The sequence below is a fragment of the Thunnus albacares genome, chromosome 10 (genome assembly GCF_914725855.1).
Source record: "Thunnus albacares chromosome 10, fThuAlb1.1, whole genome shotgun sequence".
In the NCBI taxonomy this organism is placed as follows: domain Eukaryota; kingdom Metazoa; phylum Chordata; class Actinopteri; order Scombriformes; family Scombridae; genus Thunnus; species Thunnus albacares.
Genome location: NC_058115.1, coordinates 28,247,022 through 28,264,523, shown reverse-complemented (window position 1 = coordinate 28,264,523; position 17,502 = coordinate 28,247,022). Strand labels below are relative to the sequence as shown.

The 17,502-nt window shown below is 37.9% G+C and overlaps 1 protein-coding gene across 2 annotated transcripts; it reads left to right on the top strand.

Annotated features, from left to right (window-relative positions):
* Window positions 1–806: 806 nt before the first annotated feature.
* pcgf1 (polycomb group ring finger 1) lies at window positions 807–12,200 on the top strand. 2 transcript variants are annotated; one of them, XM_044364469.1, is made up of 9 exons: window positions 807–938; window positions 4,208–4,313; window positions 4,437–4,589; window positions 4,803–4,874; window positions 5,487–5,592; window positions 6,412–6,454; window positions 10,064–10,147; window positions 11,648–11,728; window positions 12,018–12,200. In XM_044364469.1, the coding sequence occupies exons 1-9, from the start codon at window positions 852–854 to the stop codon at window positions 12,066–12,068; spliced, it is 783 nt and encodes a 260-aa protein (XP_044220404.1). In that variant the 5' UTR covers window positions 807–851; the 3' UTR covers window positions 12,069–12,200. The 2 variants fall into 2 exon arrangements, with proteins under 2 accessions (XP_044220404.1, XP_044220403.1); XM_044364468.1 differs by having other exon boundaries at window positions 809–938; window positions 10,061–10,147.
* The last annotated feature ends 5,302 nt before the right edge of the window (window positions 12,201–17,502 follow it).

Genomic DNA, 17,502 nt, shown 5'->3' with positions numbered 1-17,502 from the left:
TACTTTGTACTTTCAGTCTAATACATTTCAGAGGGAAATATTGTACTTTCTACTTCACTACATTTATTTGACAGCTTTAGTTACTCATTACTTTTCAGATTTAGATTTTATATATTTCAATATTCTAGCTGCTGTTAAAGTTGTCTGCTTTTTTATTTTCAGTTTTAAATTAGTAATGAACATTGTGTGAAAGGTGCTTTATAAATAAAGTGTATTATTATTAAAAAAACAAACATATAATACATTTGTATAATATGATGCAGTACAAGTCATCTACCTAAGTGACTCCACACTGATGAACTACAACATTAAAATGCTCTTACATGTATTTGTTAGTGATAGAAATAATATAAAATACTATAATAATATAACTCTAAAAGAAGCCAGTCTGCATAATGAGTACTTTTACTTTTGATACTTTACGTCAGTGGTTCTCAAACTTCCTCATGTCAAGAAAGTGTATGAAACCCATGACCAAAATAGTCATACATTCTGTCATTGTGTTACTTATGGATTGGATTGTAGTAAAAATAAATGATTCCTCTTTTGCTGGGGACCCTCTGGAACCTCCTCAGGGACCCCTCGGGTCCCAAGACCCCACTCTGAGAACTATGGCTTTAAGTACATTTTTATGTACTTTTACTTAAGTAACATTTTGAATTCAGGACTTTTACTTGTAATGGGGTACTTTTAGACGATAGTACCTTTACTTTTACTTAAGTAAATGATCTGAATACTGTGGATATGGAAGACAGCTGGAAGCCTCTGAAGCTTGTTTGTTTAGCCCGCCTCCTTCAGCTTGAAGAAAATTCCACTTCCGGTTTACCCGGTAGTAAGCATAATTCCCAAAGATGGCGGAGCAAGGTCCGATGGCCATAGCGATGCGGCTACGAAATCAGCTACAGTCCGTCTACAAACTGGACCCGCTGAGGAATGAGGTGAGTGGCCGTGTTTTACGAGCCCGTCCGCACAGGGCTAGAAGCGGACGGGGAGTCAAACAGCGGCGGAGACGAGTTAAACACGCGCACGAAACGCGAGATCGTTGTCGTCTCCGCGGCGCTGATGGAGAGCGATGCTGAAGAGAACCGTGTGTGAGCATGCGCACACGGCGGGAGTCCACCCGTGTTGTTCTGTCTTAACGGTGAAGCAGCGTGCTGAAATCCCGTTAACTGACTGTTATCTAGCAGAGTTTGGGCCACATATTCAGCTGTATTCATCGCTTCAACCGGGAGTTCACGCGTAGTTCAGCCGTTATGTGACTGAACTGGGACGGTGTTTCGGGTTAACTTGTGACCCTGTTAACTGGCGACTGAGTCGAGGTTGTCGTAGTGACGGCAGCCGTTAAAAGACGAACAGAACACGTAGCTGTCCTAATGATAATAATTTAAAAAAAACCTTATCAACTGTGTTTATTATCAACGTTAAACATTTACAGAAGTTAAATTGTGCTCAGTGAGAAGATTCGCAATTTTCTTAAAATGTGGGGAATAAAACGGAGCATATAAGTTGGCAGCGCAGCTAACGTTATATCCTCTCTTGTGAGCGTTACGTTAGTTGAATGTGGGTCAGGTCTCTCGAAGAAGCTATTAAAAAAAATTAATTTCAGAAAAATAAGTGAAGAAATGTGAATGCTTCATGTCGGCGACACCATTTAATTTATATAACGTAAGACAAAAAGGACCACAAGCATATATATACTGTATTGAACATTCAATTTAAGACCATTTAATGCTTTTAGGACACTGACGAGCAACCATAGACGTAGTCGGTTGAAAGAGGCCAGTTAACAGGGTCACTAGTTAACCAGAAACACCGGTAACGGCAGCAGCGCTCCGCTGTTTCTTGAATAAAGTAACGACGGTGTGTTTTTGACGGGAATACACGACGCTGTCAGCAGCAGATAGCTAACATGACTTTCTTTTAATCGTTTAATTTGCTGTTGCAGCGAAATCTTGGTCAGAACTGACCCAAGTCGCCCGTAAAACCAGATTTGAACCCCGGTCAATTGCTCTGTCAAAATGTTCCCTGTCCGTTCACAATTGGCCTAGTTTTTGTGAGATGATTGTTTTTTGTAGGAAAAGCCTGTTTACATCCTTCCCTCCACATAGAGGTCAAAGGTCAAGCTCAGCTACAGAGCAGCACCTCTGGAGCTGGTGGAGATTTAGCATCGTGTTCAGAGGCACTTGGCCAGGGGCAAACCTATGTTGATATGGCACTAGAAGCAGGTCATTTGACAGAAAGGGTTTTTCCAAGTATGTATATGTATGTATGTTTGTATGTATTTATTTATTTATATGGAACAACTAGACAGGCACACTTTCTTCCCTCTTGCCATCAGACTTATGAACAATTAAATCAGTCATCCAACATTGTATACATGCATATACTGTACATAACCACTCACTATATGTGTGTGTGTGTGTGTATAGGCATATATATATATATATATATATATATATATATATATATATGCCTATACACACACACACACAATGGGTAATTACATTACCCATTCAATATTGCACTAAGTTACTGCTATCCTTGTTTACAGTCTACAGAAGCTGTTTGACCTGTATATAGACATTGTATGTTGCTGTCCATTTGTTGTGTCTATATCTATATATCTATTTTCTTTTTCACCTACTACATAACAGTGATATGTTTATGTTTACGTATCTCTGCTCAGCATGTTGTACTTGGTTTGGCTGTATGTCCATGTGTGTTTTCCTGAACATTGTTGTGTGTAAATACAACGAGAGCCACTAGAAACCAGAGTCAAATACCTTGTATGCATAAACATACCTGGCCAATAAAGCTGATTCTAATTCTGACAACAAGGATAAGTGTTGATAGAAATGTAGAAGCCCTGGTTAGGCTTTTAAATTGAGTTTAAAACCACTTAACAAACTAACTACATACAGATTCAAGATTAAAAAACCCAACAAAATAGATGCATGTTTATATACAAGCATGTGCGCTCACTGGGCACTTAATTTAGGAACACCTGTGCAGTCTAATGCAACTGAATACAACAGCTCTGCCATAAATTCTACTTTTACAATCATCATAAAGTAGAATTATCACCCTTCTGGCAATGTCAACAAAAGCTGCAAATGTATAAGCTTTGTAAAAGATGAATTCATGGCAGAGGTGTTGTATCGGATTGCAATAGATTGCACAGGTGTTCCTAATAAAGTGCTCTGTGTGTGTGTGCACTGACATAAGTGCGAGTGTTTGTATATATATAGAGAGCATATAAGTGTGAGTGGATACATAAAATCTCATTCAGTGTTTGTGAAGCAGCATGGTCTGTAAGGAAAGACAAGTTTAGCACCTTTTAACAACAAGGCAATTGATAGTGCTTTATTTCAGACATACAAAGGCAATAATATAAGATATAAAATGAAAAGAAGACAATGTTAAAAAGACACAGATTCTATATTGCACTTAGTTGGGGAAAAGTTAGATTACATCCTAGTCAAGAAATTCAAAAGACACACTGGTGATCAGTGCTGTTTTGAAAAGTTGATAAGGTTCATATATCAACCAGTGATCACATTGTTTCGTGTACAAACTCGCTGATCTGTCATGAAAATTGTTCGATATCATGATGGAGTTTGGCTGCTTGTCCAGTTTGCAGCAAAAGAAGCCACAATTTAAAGTAGTTTTCCCTTTTGATTAAAGAGGAAGAGAGCATTGACTCCAACAGTTTTCACATATTTGTAGAGTCGCTGTCTTTTGGTCCCTTGGTTTTAATTTTTAAGTTCTCCCAGTACATAAAAAGATGAAGTTCAGTTGAGTGTGAACGTGTGCCTTGAGTGGGAAGCAGTGTGGAGAAAGTGTGGTTTGTCAGGTGTATAAATGAAGATTAAAGATCAAGAGTCATTCTTGACCTTTCTGTGACACGGTATTCTAAACTGAGCGATCATTTACGAGCATTTTCCAAGGTGGACTGGAGCCCACTGCCTTCTTCATTGAGTAGAACCTGCTCAGGTGTCAGCATGTGACCCGTTCGTGACCCACATACAACCACTTGTTATCGTGTGTCCAAAGGTCCTTACACAATTACGGCACCTTGGGATACAGTCACACGCTCTGGAGAAAGCTGAAAATGAAGCTTTTAAAAGTTTAGAATATTCTATTAAAAAGATTAAATCAAGTCTTTAAAACATATAAAACATAAGACCTTTCTTGTTTATCTGTACAGGAGGAGGTCAAGCTGAAGATCAAGGACCTGAATGAACACATTGTCTGCTACCTTTGTGCGGGCTACTTCATAGATGCCACAACAATTACAGAGTGTTTGCACACTTGTGAGTTTCAGCTGAGCTGAACAATATTATATTTTGTTCCAACTCATTTGTTAAATAAATGTCTCTGTGCTGTTTTTGTTACCAGCCTAATGGGAATGAAATGTCTTTCTTTCTGCTCTACAGTCTGCAAAAGCTGCATTGTGAAATATCTGCAAACAAGCAAGTATTGTCCAATGTGCAACATAAAAATACATGAAACACAGCCTTTACTCAACCTCAAACTGGATCGAGTGATGCAAGACATTGTCTACAAACTGGTGCCTGGACTACAAGAAAGTACGTCAGTGTTAGGAACAGTTGGAACCTAAAGTACAAATCCCCATTACAGACAGTATTAATGTTGGGTGCTTGTGAAATTCAGAGTAATAACTGAAGAGAAAATGTCATTTTGACAGAATAAAATGTTGCTTTAACAGCAGTAGACTAGTTTGATTTTTGTCAGTTCCTGTCATATAATTATTATTATTATCTGTTTTCACATTTGAACAGGTGAAGACAAAAGAATAAAGGAATTTTATCAGTCACGCGGGTTAGAAAGAGTCATCCAGCCTGCTGGAGACGGTAAGTTTCCTTGTCTGTGATTAAGTTTTAGATTTAAGTGGGAATTGATGATTTTTTTACTGTTTGTCTGACATATTCGGTGCTAAACTTTGATTGCTATGATGTTTCTGCACTACACTTCAACCAAGAGGATTTTTTTCTTGGTGGTCAAATAGACTTAGGACCCAAATACATTTATTATCTTTATTTCTATCCCTCCATGTGCTTTCAGTCAACTGACAAACTGAAGCAGGTAGTTCTAAAAGTGCTTTATAAGTCTTTAAATAACAAATGTATTCATATATTTATATGACATAGATTTTTACCTTACCTATGTATGTCTTTACTGATGCAAGAAAACCAACTTATGCACAATTGCAAATAGATTCTTACATACATCTTTGATTTCACTGTTACTGGTCACATATTGTATTGTTCATATTGTATCAGACTTTAACTGCACCTGTCTTTGGTCTGCACTTTACACCTAGTTGCAGTTAACCACCATTATATAAGATATATTTATGATGAAATAGTTCAGATAGACCGCATCACAATAACGTACCCAGTCAGCAACACAGTGATTGATGTTTACTCTCATTTGTAAATTAATACCTTTTTTCTCCTCACCAGACGCTATGCCAGATTCTACAGGTTTACCGTACACAAGCTTCGACCACTCAAAAGCCCACTTCTACAGATATGATGAGCAGGTTTCGCTGTGTTTAGAAAGGCTAAGGTAGGTTGTACTTTTCTCGCTAGTGGATACATTTTAAAGAGATCTGTGTGTGTTTTTTATAGATGAATCTGGGTTGTAGGTGGAAGTAGAGAATCTGCCATTACTGTGGTGGCACTGTGTGTATCAGTGTAATGCATGTAAAGGATTTCACATTTTAAGTGCTTTGGCCAAGAAATCTGTCCAGTGGATCCTGTAGAATCTGTTACATGTTGAAAATATAGTCACCAAATGCCTTTTAAAGAAAGGTTATAGTCAACAAAACTTTTCAAATAAACTTGTTCCAGCTTTAACAGATGGTTAGATGTTTTTTTTTTTCCATTCTGAACTATTATCAATTGCTTTGGCATTAAACTTCAGTTTTAGAACAGAAAGCATAGAAAACAAAAGTAAAAGCCACAAGCCTCTGCACCGTGAAATCAATTTTACTTTTATTAGTCTCCATTAAATCCTCTTGTTGTGATCATATTCTCAGGGGTTAAATTTCTCAGGCAGCATGCCTGATTTCAGGCATAGAGCAGTTTAAAATTCATATAATACTTAATTCAATACATTGTACACATTTCCTGCTGTACAACTTTTAAGGCTTACAAGTCTTCTCTTGCTTTAATCCCTTCGTTCTCACTGACATGCAGACAAAGGACTGCTAAAGTGTGCTATCTCTTCCTAGCTTGGTACTACCTTTCCTGGCTGAAATTCCACTTTTACAATATGTTGCATTGCGATTGATGCTCCGATTTTTATTAAATGATGTATTTCTTCTAAATGTCTGTCTAAAATAACACACTTATACATGTTGTCTGTTCTCTTTTATCTGTACAGTTCATCACTTGCTGGAAAAGATAAGACGAAACTTACTCTCCAGGTAAGTCGCATAGCCAAAGACTCTGGCAGATGGGTTTTTCATTGTATTTCTGTAAAAGTCTGTGTATTTATAGAAATTGTTGAGCTGGTTATAGATGCTTTCAAAGCAGCTTGCCTCACAGATTTTCACAACCGTGGAAACATGTCTCCAGGGGTGCATTTTTGAAGCCTTAACAAGTAATTTTCCACCGTTAACTGCTAAGCAAAAACATGGCACAGTGACATCTGCAGCAACAGCAGAATCCAGCACTCAGAGCTGGTTACTCTGGCCACTGATGAAGCCTAACAGAACAAAAGTCATTTTTATTTATATAGTGCCAAATCACAACAGAAGTTATCTCAGGGTACTTTTCACATAGAGCTGGTCTAGACCATACTCTTCAATTTACAGAGACCCAACATTCCCCCATGAGCAAACACTTGGCGACAGCGGCAAGGAAAAAGTCCCCTTTAACGGGAAGAAACCTCCAGCAGTACTGGGCTTTAGGTGTACAGCCATCTGCCTTGACCGGTTGGGCTGAAAGAGAAAGAAGGAGGGGGAAAGAGAGACAGTGGGTACATCTCAAGTCTCTTAATTGCGTCCACGTTTCCCTCACTTACGTCTTACGGAAGCCAAGCGAGGAGAGAAGGAACGAGGAAATATGTTTTTAGAGAGATTATGTCTTTTTCCTCTAAAGCGTCATGTGAAGCGACGTCTGTTTCTGATGACAGTGGCAGCTGATCACAGCTGGATCAGCTGTCAGTCGGCTTTAACAGCTGTAGAGACTTTTGATGGAGTTTGTCTGCACACATGTGCACTGTGCTATTAATAATAAAGGCGCAGAGTTATCACTGCCAGAGCAGCTGTTTTCTCTCTGTAGCCTGTTACCTGTTTAACAAACACCTGCACATGAATAAAAACCTGCATTCTGTATTTATACCATGTCCTGCTCAGAGGCACAGGAACCATTTATACTTGCAGAACGCATTTCTATTATTTATTCATTATTTGCATCTGTATTTACTGATATTCTGGTTGTGGATGCATTATTTAATAACCCAGAGTATGATTAAGGTGTCATTTGAACACTGGAAATCAATTAGCTGAAGTGTTTCAGGGGAAATGGAAATTATGTAACTTATTTCAAACCTAATGTTTGGGGATTGATTGTGACTGAATGGGAATGATGATGGTGTAATCAGAAAACAAATAAAATATAAAACTTGAGGGTGATACACTTGAGTTTTATCTGTAATCTGTCTCCACTCAGTGATGCACTCAGCTGCGTCGCGTCCAATCGAAGGCTACTCTCGTGTATCCTCACTCATGGCATCTCAGAGATCCCTCCTCTCTCCTCAGAGCAGAAGTAAGAGCTTTGAGACGGCCTTTAAAATGGCGTACAAGAACAATTTCCAGTTTGAGTGAGGAGTGAGTGGGAGAAGTACAGCAGTGAGGCATATAATCATTCTTTATTTCTTCACCCAAACCAGTATGTTCTCAATATTAGAAGATTTACTGAGGATAGTTGTGTTTTTCACTGACATCTTAAAGCTAGAGGGCCAAGATGTCGACTCACTGTTTGTAGTATTTAGTGCAGACTTGTAGGACTTAAAAAGATCAAAAACCAAACATCACAGAGCAGTGTATTTATGTTAAAACAGGCCTGGGTCAAGTAGTCGCAACAAATACTTCATAGACTTTGTTTAACATAGCGTAAGGAACCAAATACTTTAAATTCTTTTAGTTAAGTTGTAACTCTCTAAATTAATATACAGACACTTCACCTATGAATGTTAAACTTACAGAACTCTTGTTCTTTGTGGCAAACTGCACAAATCTATTATATAAGAACAATAAAGACAGTTATAAAAAAATATTTGATGTGAACATAATTGCAGTATAGATGACACTGATGCCAGTAGTTTCCTTAGTGATGGATGACATCACACTGATTTTTGCATGGCATTGTACAGTATATCCATCCTTAAAAGTTTTCCTCGTGCCTCTACATGCAAATATACATCCTGGCAATTTAAATGTGAAGATATTTGAGACACTGCTCACTAAACAATACCTACTTATTCAGTTTGTTCTGGGGTTTTCCTTATGTGGCTGGATCCTTGTGACAGGCCCATTTATTGAGGGACAGATGTATGGAACAAGGGAAGTGGGATTACGTAATTCCCAGATTAGACTGAATCGAGACTTTGAACAAAGATTATTAAGGGAACAATTTAACTAAAACACACAGCATCCACAAATCCACTGAGCTTATCCACACTAACCAACCAGCATTTTTACACCTGCTGCAAGGACTTTGATGGACCAGCAGAGGGCAGCCTTGTTTAACTGATTTATTTCTGGTGCTGATGGACTTTCATCATATCAGCATTTCAACGTTTGTTTTAGATGTTTTTATGATTGCAAATTGTGAAGAGCACAACTTCCTCAGTCATTTAGCTATATATTTCTAATGCAGAAAGAGGATTTGTGTTTTTTATATAGTCATACATTAATATGGAGATATTCAAAACCGGTGGAAAGTCACAGGGTGGTTGTGAATTTGGAGGTTTTGCGTAGTAATCTGGTGACTAATTAAAGCATGAGGACATCATCATCCATCTTCACCTTTTTTGACCACTTTGTATCTAAAGTTATATGATGTAATGGGGACATGCCATCACCATTCCTGGCTCCTCAGACCAATCTGACCAGTGACACTAATAAAATAGATAAGCATGACTGGACGGTCCTTGCAGTGTCCTGGATTTGAATTTACTCTTAACCTTTGTTACAGTGCCCCCCCCCCCCCACACACAGCATGTCCAATCACAATCCACAGTTTTTCCTGAAGTGGAAATTTAGTAAAAGAAACTTCTGCCTCACCTTCTAAAGAAAATACTACCTCTCACTGCATTCAGAAGGAAAAGGGGAAATTCAGCTCGATAACTTGAGAGTGTGTTATAAGTCAGTTGGGACAGGAAAACCTCCAGCAGTAAGCTAGGATTTTGGTCACTGTAAATCTAATTGTAACGGGAGTATGCCACACCCTTACAATACGCTGTTTCCTCATCACTAGTTTACTTTTCTTATTTGCTTGAAATGGTTTTTAGTCATATTTTTTTACGGAACAGTTTATTGCAGTATGTGACACTGAATGTTGGAAGGACATTTTTTTTAAAAATGGATTGTTTCTGTGCTTAAATTCAAAACAGCAGCAGCCTGTAGTTCTAGTGTTTCAAGCTAAACTAATGAGACCTTTATTACTGGCAGGCTTTTTATTTCATCTGAAACAGCAGAATTGTCAGTCTACATCTCTGAATAATAAGTTACCTTCACTGGTGATACTTTTATACTGGGCAAGTTGGCGGCAGATTCAAAAGTGAAATGAGTTGTGTTTTCCTCGGAGCAGTAGCCTGTTAAATGATGGATTTAGTCTGTGCTTCTTAACCGGCAATATAAACCCAACCAGAAAAATTTCACTAACCAGCTCCCTGGTGGCCGGAAGAGTTGGATCAGTGAAATACACATGTACTGCTGATCATGATTTATAGGAACTGTCTTTGGTTCGAAGTGTCTAATCATACAGCACATCTGAACTTTACTTTTTGACCATTTTCTTTGCAGCAGAAGTTTGTGCGCTGTTCTGTCCGAGCGGAAGTGAGACACCTACGGAAAGTGCTTTGTCATCGGCTAAACGTGGAAAAACACCAGGTCAGCCACTAATCTTCTTTGATTATGTGAAATTAGACTTTACGCTGCACATTATATCAAAGTAACCCATATTTCTTTGTCTTACGCTAAAGACAAAGAAAAAAATAAATACCACATCGGTGAAGCCACATTGCACGACAAGTTTTATAAGAAAGTTACATTTCTAATGGCTGTTTGCTATTGATCGTTACATACATTTACTATTGTATATTATGGGTTGGTTTAGGAGCAGCGTAAACCAACAGACATTCATTCAGTTTTTATCAGGCCGTATCAGCTTAAGATTTCACCAAATATGATATATGTAAGAAATAGATAATCTGTCAACACTTAGCAGCCACTGTGCTCTGTGTCCAGAGATACCATGGAAAATCATTCTTGATTGGTTAGCAGATTACCCTTCTGTATCATGTGTTGGGAAACCATGTTTCTGTCAACTATTATAGCAGAATTCTCATGTCAGTGCCAAGACACATATATTAACCTAGGTAACCTGCAGGTAACCTTGGCAACACTGATGCTTTATGCTACATAATCAGCTAACTGGTGAAATGAATCTAACCATGGGTTAAATTCACTGTAAATAAAATTGAAAAGCTGGATGATGATTTGAAGACAGCCTATTTTTTTTTCTTTTGGTTAGTGGCCATGCTTTAAAGGCTGTGCCTCATACACTCACATAAGTATTGTTGTTGTGTGTTGTTGCTTGCATAGTGCTGGCTGAAATTACTCCAAAAATTGAATGTAACCATTTTCTTGAGATTTAAATTCCTGCTGTCTTAAAAATTTTCATTGAACACAATCCAAGGCCTCATTTACACTTGGTGTTAACATGTGATCTGGATCTGGATACAGTATCTGGGTAATGATATCCAATCAATGGGTCTTTACGTTTGCATTCACCTCATATTAAAATCTTGTCGTTATAATTGTGTCCGCACTGTAATCAGTTCTTGATATGCAAATTAGCCAGGTGGGGCTGGCGGACTTGTGAACAAACAAAGTGCATCCCAGGTCATGGGAAGTGACCTTCCTTCTGAATGCCGTGGATGGACATCATTAATTTTTTGCAAGGGGAGACGTTTAGCCACCACTAATACTCGAACCTGACCGCCTCCAAATGTGGTCTGGCTGATCCAATCGCATTCCGATCCCAATGCGGTCTTCGTGCATTTACACCTTGTATTAACATGTGTTTTCACTTATCCACATGAGTTATCTGGATACAGGTTGCATGTTAATACCAGGCGTAAGATGCGGATATCTGATTGGCTGACCCCTAATGACTGTGGAAAAAAATAATCCCCCAGGCACCAAATTTGTCAATATCAGCTGCATTTCAGTGGTCGCTCAGCTCTGCAGGAAATGAAATGACAGTGTAATCAAGACAAACTGAAGTATTTGTGATACCTCATCCCATCTTTTACTAACAGCAAACAGGTTCCGCAGATGTTCCTTTTCAGATTTCTCTTCACATTTGTTTGTGTGGTCTCCCTATAGGTCCAGATGTTATTCAATAACGAGTCTCTTCCCGATCACATGACCATGAAACGGTTATGGCTATCACACTGGTTTGGCAAGGTACGGTACAGCCACGCTTGCAGGGCTTTTCTTTTTGCTGGTTTTTTAATTGGAAAATCAGGAGAAAGTTAATTGATGCTAATTAACATTGAAAGAAAAAATTAATTATTAGATTGTATTCATATTAATTTCTACACCATTTCAAATAAACTTTAAAGCCAATGATGGTGTAAACAGTTGTAACATAATGTCGGATTTGACATAGTAAAGAGAATTAACTTGTAACTAATAGTTTTGTAAAATTTTTCCATCCCAAATGTAATATTTTAATCTTTTTTTTCCTCCCTAGGCTCAACCATTAGTCCTTCACTACACCATCAAGGACAAAAGGACCAGATAGGACTTGTTTTCAGTCTGACGACAGCTGTACATATTTTGTACAATACATATTCTATTTTAATAGTGTTTGTGTACATATACTTATTTTCCTTGTTTTGTATTTTTGAAAATAAATTTGAATTTGGAAAAATAATAGTTTGTATTGCTTTAATCTACGTATAGCTATGCAGAAACACTTCAACACCTGAACAACACATAAAGAGTGTATGTATCATATGACAGATGCTGGGTGGAGTGATCCTTCCTGTTGGACTGGTTTGTAATATTAACATATGTTTGTTTCTTAGTTTTGACATTAGCACTCACTGCAGTTTTATTCAAGTTTCACTTAATTTTAATACCTCAGTAGTTTCTTATACTTTGGATATCTTGCCTAACGCAAGCTTCGGAAAGAATAATGAAATTATTGGTTTACAAAACAAGCTATTTTTGTAACATTATGTAGTGTGATTAATGATGCCTTTAATAATGTAGTGACTTATCAGCTATTTTTTTTTGCTTTGTTGAGAGAAAAGAAGTATGAAACAAAGCAGAGACTATACGTTAGGTATCTTGATTGGAAACATAATGGGTGCTGCAGTATTTAATATTCAATAAGGAAAATAAAGTCAAGTTTACCCCGTACGGTTTTTAAAAATCATCTGAAGCGTACAAGCAATGCTTCGATATGATGTCATGGTCTTGAAGTCATGTTCAAGATATAAAAACTGAAGCAACTACTCACACTTGAACAAAATATGTTGAGTGTTGATACGCTTCTTCTCTGTCACGTTTTTATCATCAATATCTTGGAGTTTTTTCGTGTTTTATTGTTTATGTTACTGTTACCAATCAAAACTGTAAGTGAAAACTCTTCAAATTGATGTGAATTAAGTACAAATATAAAACACCAACACTAATTTGTGGCTGCGGTTACAACCCTGACCTTTGTAGATAGATCTGTATCAGCTTTTTACACATTGTGGATACTACAGTGTTTCTTCTTAACAAAACTGCCCAGGCTCTGTCAGGGTGCATGGGGACTGTGAGTGAACAATAATTTTGTAAGTGTAAACACAAAATATGGACTCTGACATGACCCGCTGTTGTTATTTTGAAGCCATTTCATCCATCCCAAGATGCAGTAGATTTGCAGGTTTGCTCCAGGATTTGTAAATCAAGTATTTCTTATAGTTTTTTGTTAGATTAATCAAAGCATCCAGGATTTGATTTTGTGGCCGTTCTCAACTTAAAATCTCTCCCCGGAGGATTTATTTTTTGACTTAAACAGCATATTTGCCATCCCGAAATCCAAACGCAACTAAGCCAACTGGCCTTCCACCGAGTCTTTTAAATGTTTATGTGACATACTAACTGTGGTGATATTTTATTGCACTTTTTAGAAGCTTATGAGGAAAGCTGTGCATGAAGAATTTATGTGCAGTCTGCACTATAAAGTCTTCACAAGAATTGCTACTTTTGACTCTGTTCAAGAATTCTGAAAACAAAAATGTGCCGTCCAGACCGGCGAGCTCTTAATCTTTGCAGAATTTCACTGACCACTGTCTCACTTTGTAACAAGCTCTGTTTTTTTCTGTTGTTGTTGCAGGAATTACAAGTCAAGCCTTCCACACTGTCACTAGGTGGCACACTTGGCACTTTTCAGGCATCAGGGGCAGGAGGCGAGCTTTGATGTGTGTGATCTTGTCCAGAGTGAAAGGAAAGACTCTGATAACCTGACACTGGCTGATAATATATACAAGCCTTGTATCTTATTCTGTCTCTACTCTTTCTAAGTAGACTGCGCCGCAGCAGCCAGAACATTTCAGCAGCACTTTACAGAGTTGCACTATTAGTCTCTTGAATATCTCATGGACAAAATACTCTAGTGTAATGCATTAAACGTGCTGGATAAATCTGTGTAAGTGAGATAGTATTGTGCGGGTAAAGCAGCTGGTTTGTGTACTTGTTTCAGACAAATGATACTACTTGGCGTGTATGTGTCTTAAAGGTCAAAGGTGAGAAATAAGAGTTTATATTTCATATGATCAGTGACCACGTCTTCATCAAGGGCAGAACAGTTTTCCATTTTAGTGCAGAGGTCAATAACATGGAATAAGGCAGCTGTAAACAGAGGTTTTAAGGACAGTGTTGGGTTGAATTTTAAGTTTTAAAAAAACCAAATTCTGCTGTTTCTGAAGAGGATATTTTTATATTTCTCCCCAATAACCTTGATATCATCTTGGAAGTTAAACCATTGGCTGTTCCAAATCAGTCCCCTGTGGCCGTGTTTCTAAATGAAGAATAAAATAGTCTCACTGAAAGAGCTTCACACCAGTCAGCAGCAACGCTTACACACTGACACACACATACATGCATATTATGGGTTTCCCCCCTGTCACTCTTATATAGCCTGAGCATGTCCCTTCAGGGCATTCTTATGTTGAAAAAAACAATAATCCCCTAAAGCTGTGACCTTTAAGCCAAAATAAAGACTTTTAGGTTGCTGTTGGAGGGCTCAGTTAGATTGCAACTTGTCACTCGTGGCATCTCTGGGGTTTAACTTTCCTCATTATGATACACTGGAAAGATGAGCATGTGAAGTCGAATCACAGATGTCAAATCTGTGATTTTTGGAAACGCACTTGACTGCTGGTGTGTGTGTGTGTGAATCATCTCTGTCACTGTCTGGGACTTGAGCTTTTATGCCATTTTGAGGAAAACAGACAATAATCTGGCTGTGAAAATTAATCAGTTATTGATGCAGTAATTTAATGTGGAAAATCAGAAATCTGATATAATAATAATAAATCACATGTTAATAGTAAAGCTGGTGAATGACCCCATATGATGTTATATATCCTTACATTTTAAATTAAAAGAATAACATGAACCTTCCAAAGGGACATTATGGGGCTGCTATTGAGATTTTAAAATATAGGCTCTATTTATTATAGTGATCCCACATAATATAAGACCTGTACTAAGCATAATTGATATGCTACATGTCACTGAATGTGTTATTTTGTCTCTGAAAATGTTATTTTAATCTAAGACGTTACAGCTGGATTAGAAGGTTGAGTGAGGACTTCACTCATTTGTTCACTGACTTTTTATTCAAAGCTCCATCCACAATGTTGTTCCTCCTGCCAGTCCGGAGTAGCTCCCTAATAAAGGGCCTACTTGACTTTTCAACCTCCACGATTCCAGCCGATTACTTCTATTGTGTGCGCCAGCCTGCTCTGTTTCTATACCCACCAAAAAAAAAAAAGAAAGAAAAAAAAATCCGCCCTAACAAGCTCTTTAGTTTCCTTTTAGTCTCACATTCAGCTTCGATATCTGTATTTTCTAAGCAAAGTGAAAGCGAGCAATCAGCCTGATTCCAGCTGTTTCCATTACGGTTTATGTGCATCAGTTTATGTAAATACCAGGTTGAGTTGCCTTCCAAATAAACTATATTACGATATTAATTTCAAGATTAAGACTTTGAGAAAGAAGAAGAGAGAGCTGGTTGAGTGAAGAAGACAGTTTGAGATATTAAAAAAAATAAAAAAAAATCAGTGTCTGTCTCTTGAAACTCTAGAAGAACAACATGATGTCCTTTTTTTCTCTCTCTCTAACTATGACATCTTCTAGGACGCCTCGACAATAATAAATAATGCCTGTCAATATTTATGAATAAAGGATAAAATAAGATCAGTGAGCAGCATGACCCCCGAGAGATTTCCAGCGCGTTTGTGCGCGTAAAAAGTGGCAATAAAATAGTCTATTGCTGTTTATACTGAAAACGAGGGAAATAATTTCAGTTTTTACTTATTTTAAACGGAATATCTATTATAACACTCCCCACCCAGCTCGCCTCATACACTTAAACCACACACACACCCCAAACTCTTGATCCCTTACAAAACTGTTGCAAATGGTCGGCCAGCAGCAGCAGCAGCAGCAGCAGCAGCAGCATGTCTCATTTCCACCGCCTCCCATTGAGGTTTATTCATTAGGATCCTCACACTAACCCATTTGCTATTCATGGAAGACTTTTTTTTTTCTTCTCTCTCTCTCTCTCTTTCTAAACAAACCCGGAGTCAAGAGAGTGGCAGATGCGTGCCATTATTGCCCACGGCTCGGTGGAAGCTGTTTTATGTAAGGCAAAGGCGGGTTAACCTAATCAATCATGTCGACTAGCTGTGTTAAAGACGATTCATAGAAGGAGGAAGAAAACATATGGCGCATGGGTGGGAGCAAGCTTTTCTTAACACTGCAGCAGACCGGGACCTTCTTGTGTCAAGATGTATTCAAAGCCAAGCGAAAGAATGGGAATAATGGCAGTGGACGGCTGCTAATTGAAGTCACGGCACTTCAAGGCTGAAAGCAGAGGCCAATTATTCAAAAGGGCCCATTTTTTTTTACCAAGCAGAGCAGCTTTTTAGAATGAATATTTTATGTATGTTGTTAATCTCCAATCACAAATCCCATTGGTTGTAATATTCTTATAGCAAATGAATGAGAATTTATAATGATGTAGCATTCCTATAGAGGTTTAACGAGCTCCACCTTAACACGTATATTATATCCCTTTAGGTATTTAATAGCACATGTGGTTCTCCATAGTAAATTCTGTGACTTTAAAATGCACTAGCTTCCCTTTATAATCACATTTCTTGCGGTCTAATCATAATATTCCCATATAACGACACATTTCGGTGTCATCCCTCAGATTTTTAGATGATCATTTTTCATGATCTTATGCAAAATCACACACCCAAATCGCGCCCAAAGCTTCTTGAAATATCATATAACCTTTATTTACATAGATGCTGATTAAATAGAATGTTACAATAAAATTATCGCATAGGATGTTTGACCTATATACAGAACTCAGAGCGTGTAAAAGTTTGCATGTCGATACTAATAGTGATGCCTCCTTTGCTTGGCGAACAGGCCTGCATATTTGCAGAAACACCTTTCGCTCAGAACAAAAAGAAAAAAAACCAAAACATTTTACACTTGATGTGGGATGGACTGACACATCCACTCAGGGGTTTGGGCTTGTCCCGTGGACTTAACACGGGCTGTGCAGGTAAGAAATAAGGGGTGGAGGGGGGGTCAGTATTTGGCAGATCCGATAGAAGAATGCGAATAAATGGCAAACAAAAAAAAAATAATTGCACAATTTTCCACCCCCCCTCCCCTCCCCTCCCCCCTTCAAAACGAATGTGAAATATTAAAATGTTTACACAATTTTTCAGTCTTCCTGTACCATAACAGTTTGGTCTGCCTGAAAGGAAACCAGATATTCCTCAAATATTTCGGTGAAACTTAAATGATAGACTTGGAAGGCTTTACAAGTCCGATTAATAAATTAAAATGGAGAAAAAAAAAGAGGAGGAGGGAAAGAAAAAAAAAAAAAACATTTCCTGAAATGTTCATGTTCGTATTCTCCTTTTTTGTCAATA

Bases quoted from the DNA above. Each gene is read 5' to 3' on its own strand.
- pcgf1 (XM_044364468.1), top strand. From the start codon at position 852: ATGGCGGAGCAAGGTCCGATGGCCATAGCGATGCGGCTACGAAATCAG. The intron at 4,590-4,802 runs GTACGTCAGTGT...ACATTTGAACAG, and splicing joins GGTGCCTGGACTACAAGAAA to GTGAAGACAAAAGAATAAAG. The intron at 11,729-12,017 runs GTACGGTACAGC...TTTCCTCCCTAG, and splicing joins TATCACACTGGTTTGGCAAG to GCTCAACCATTAGTCCTTCA.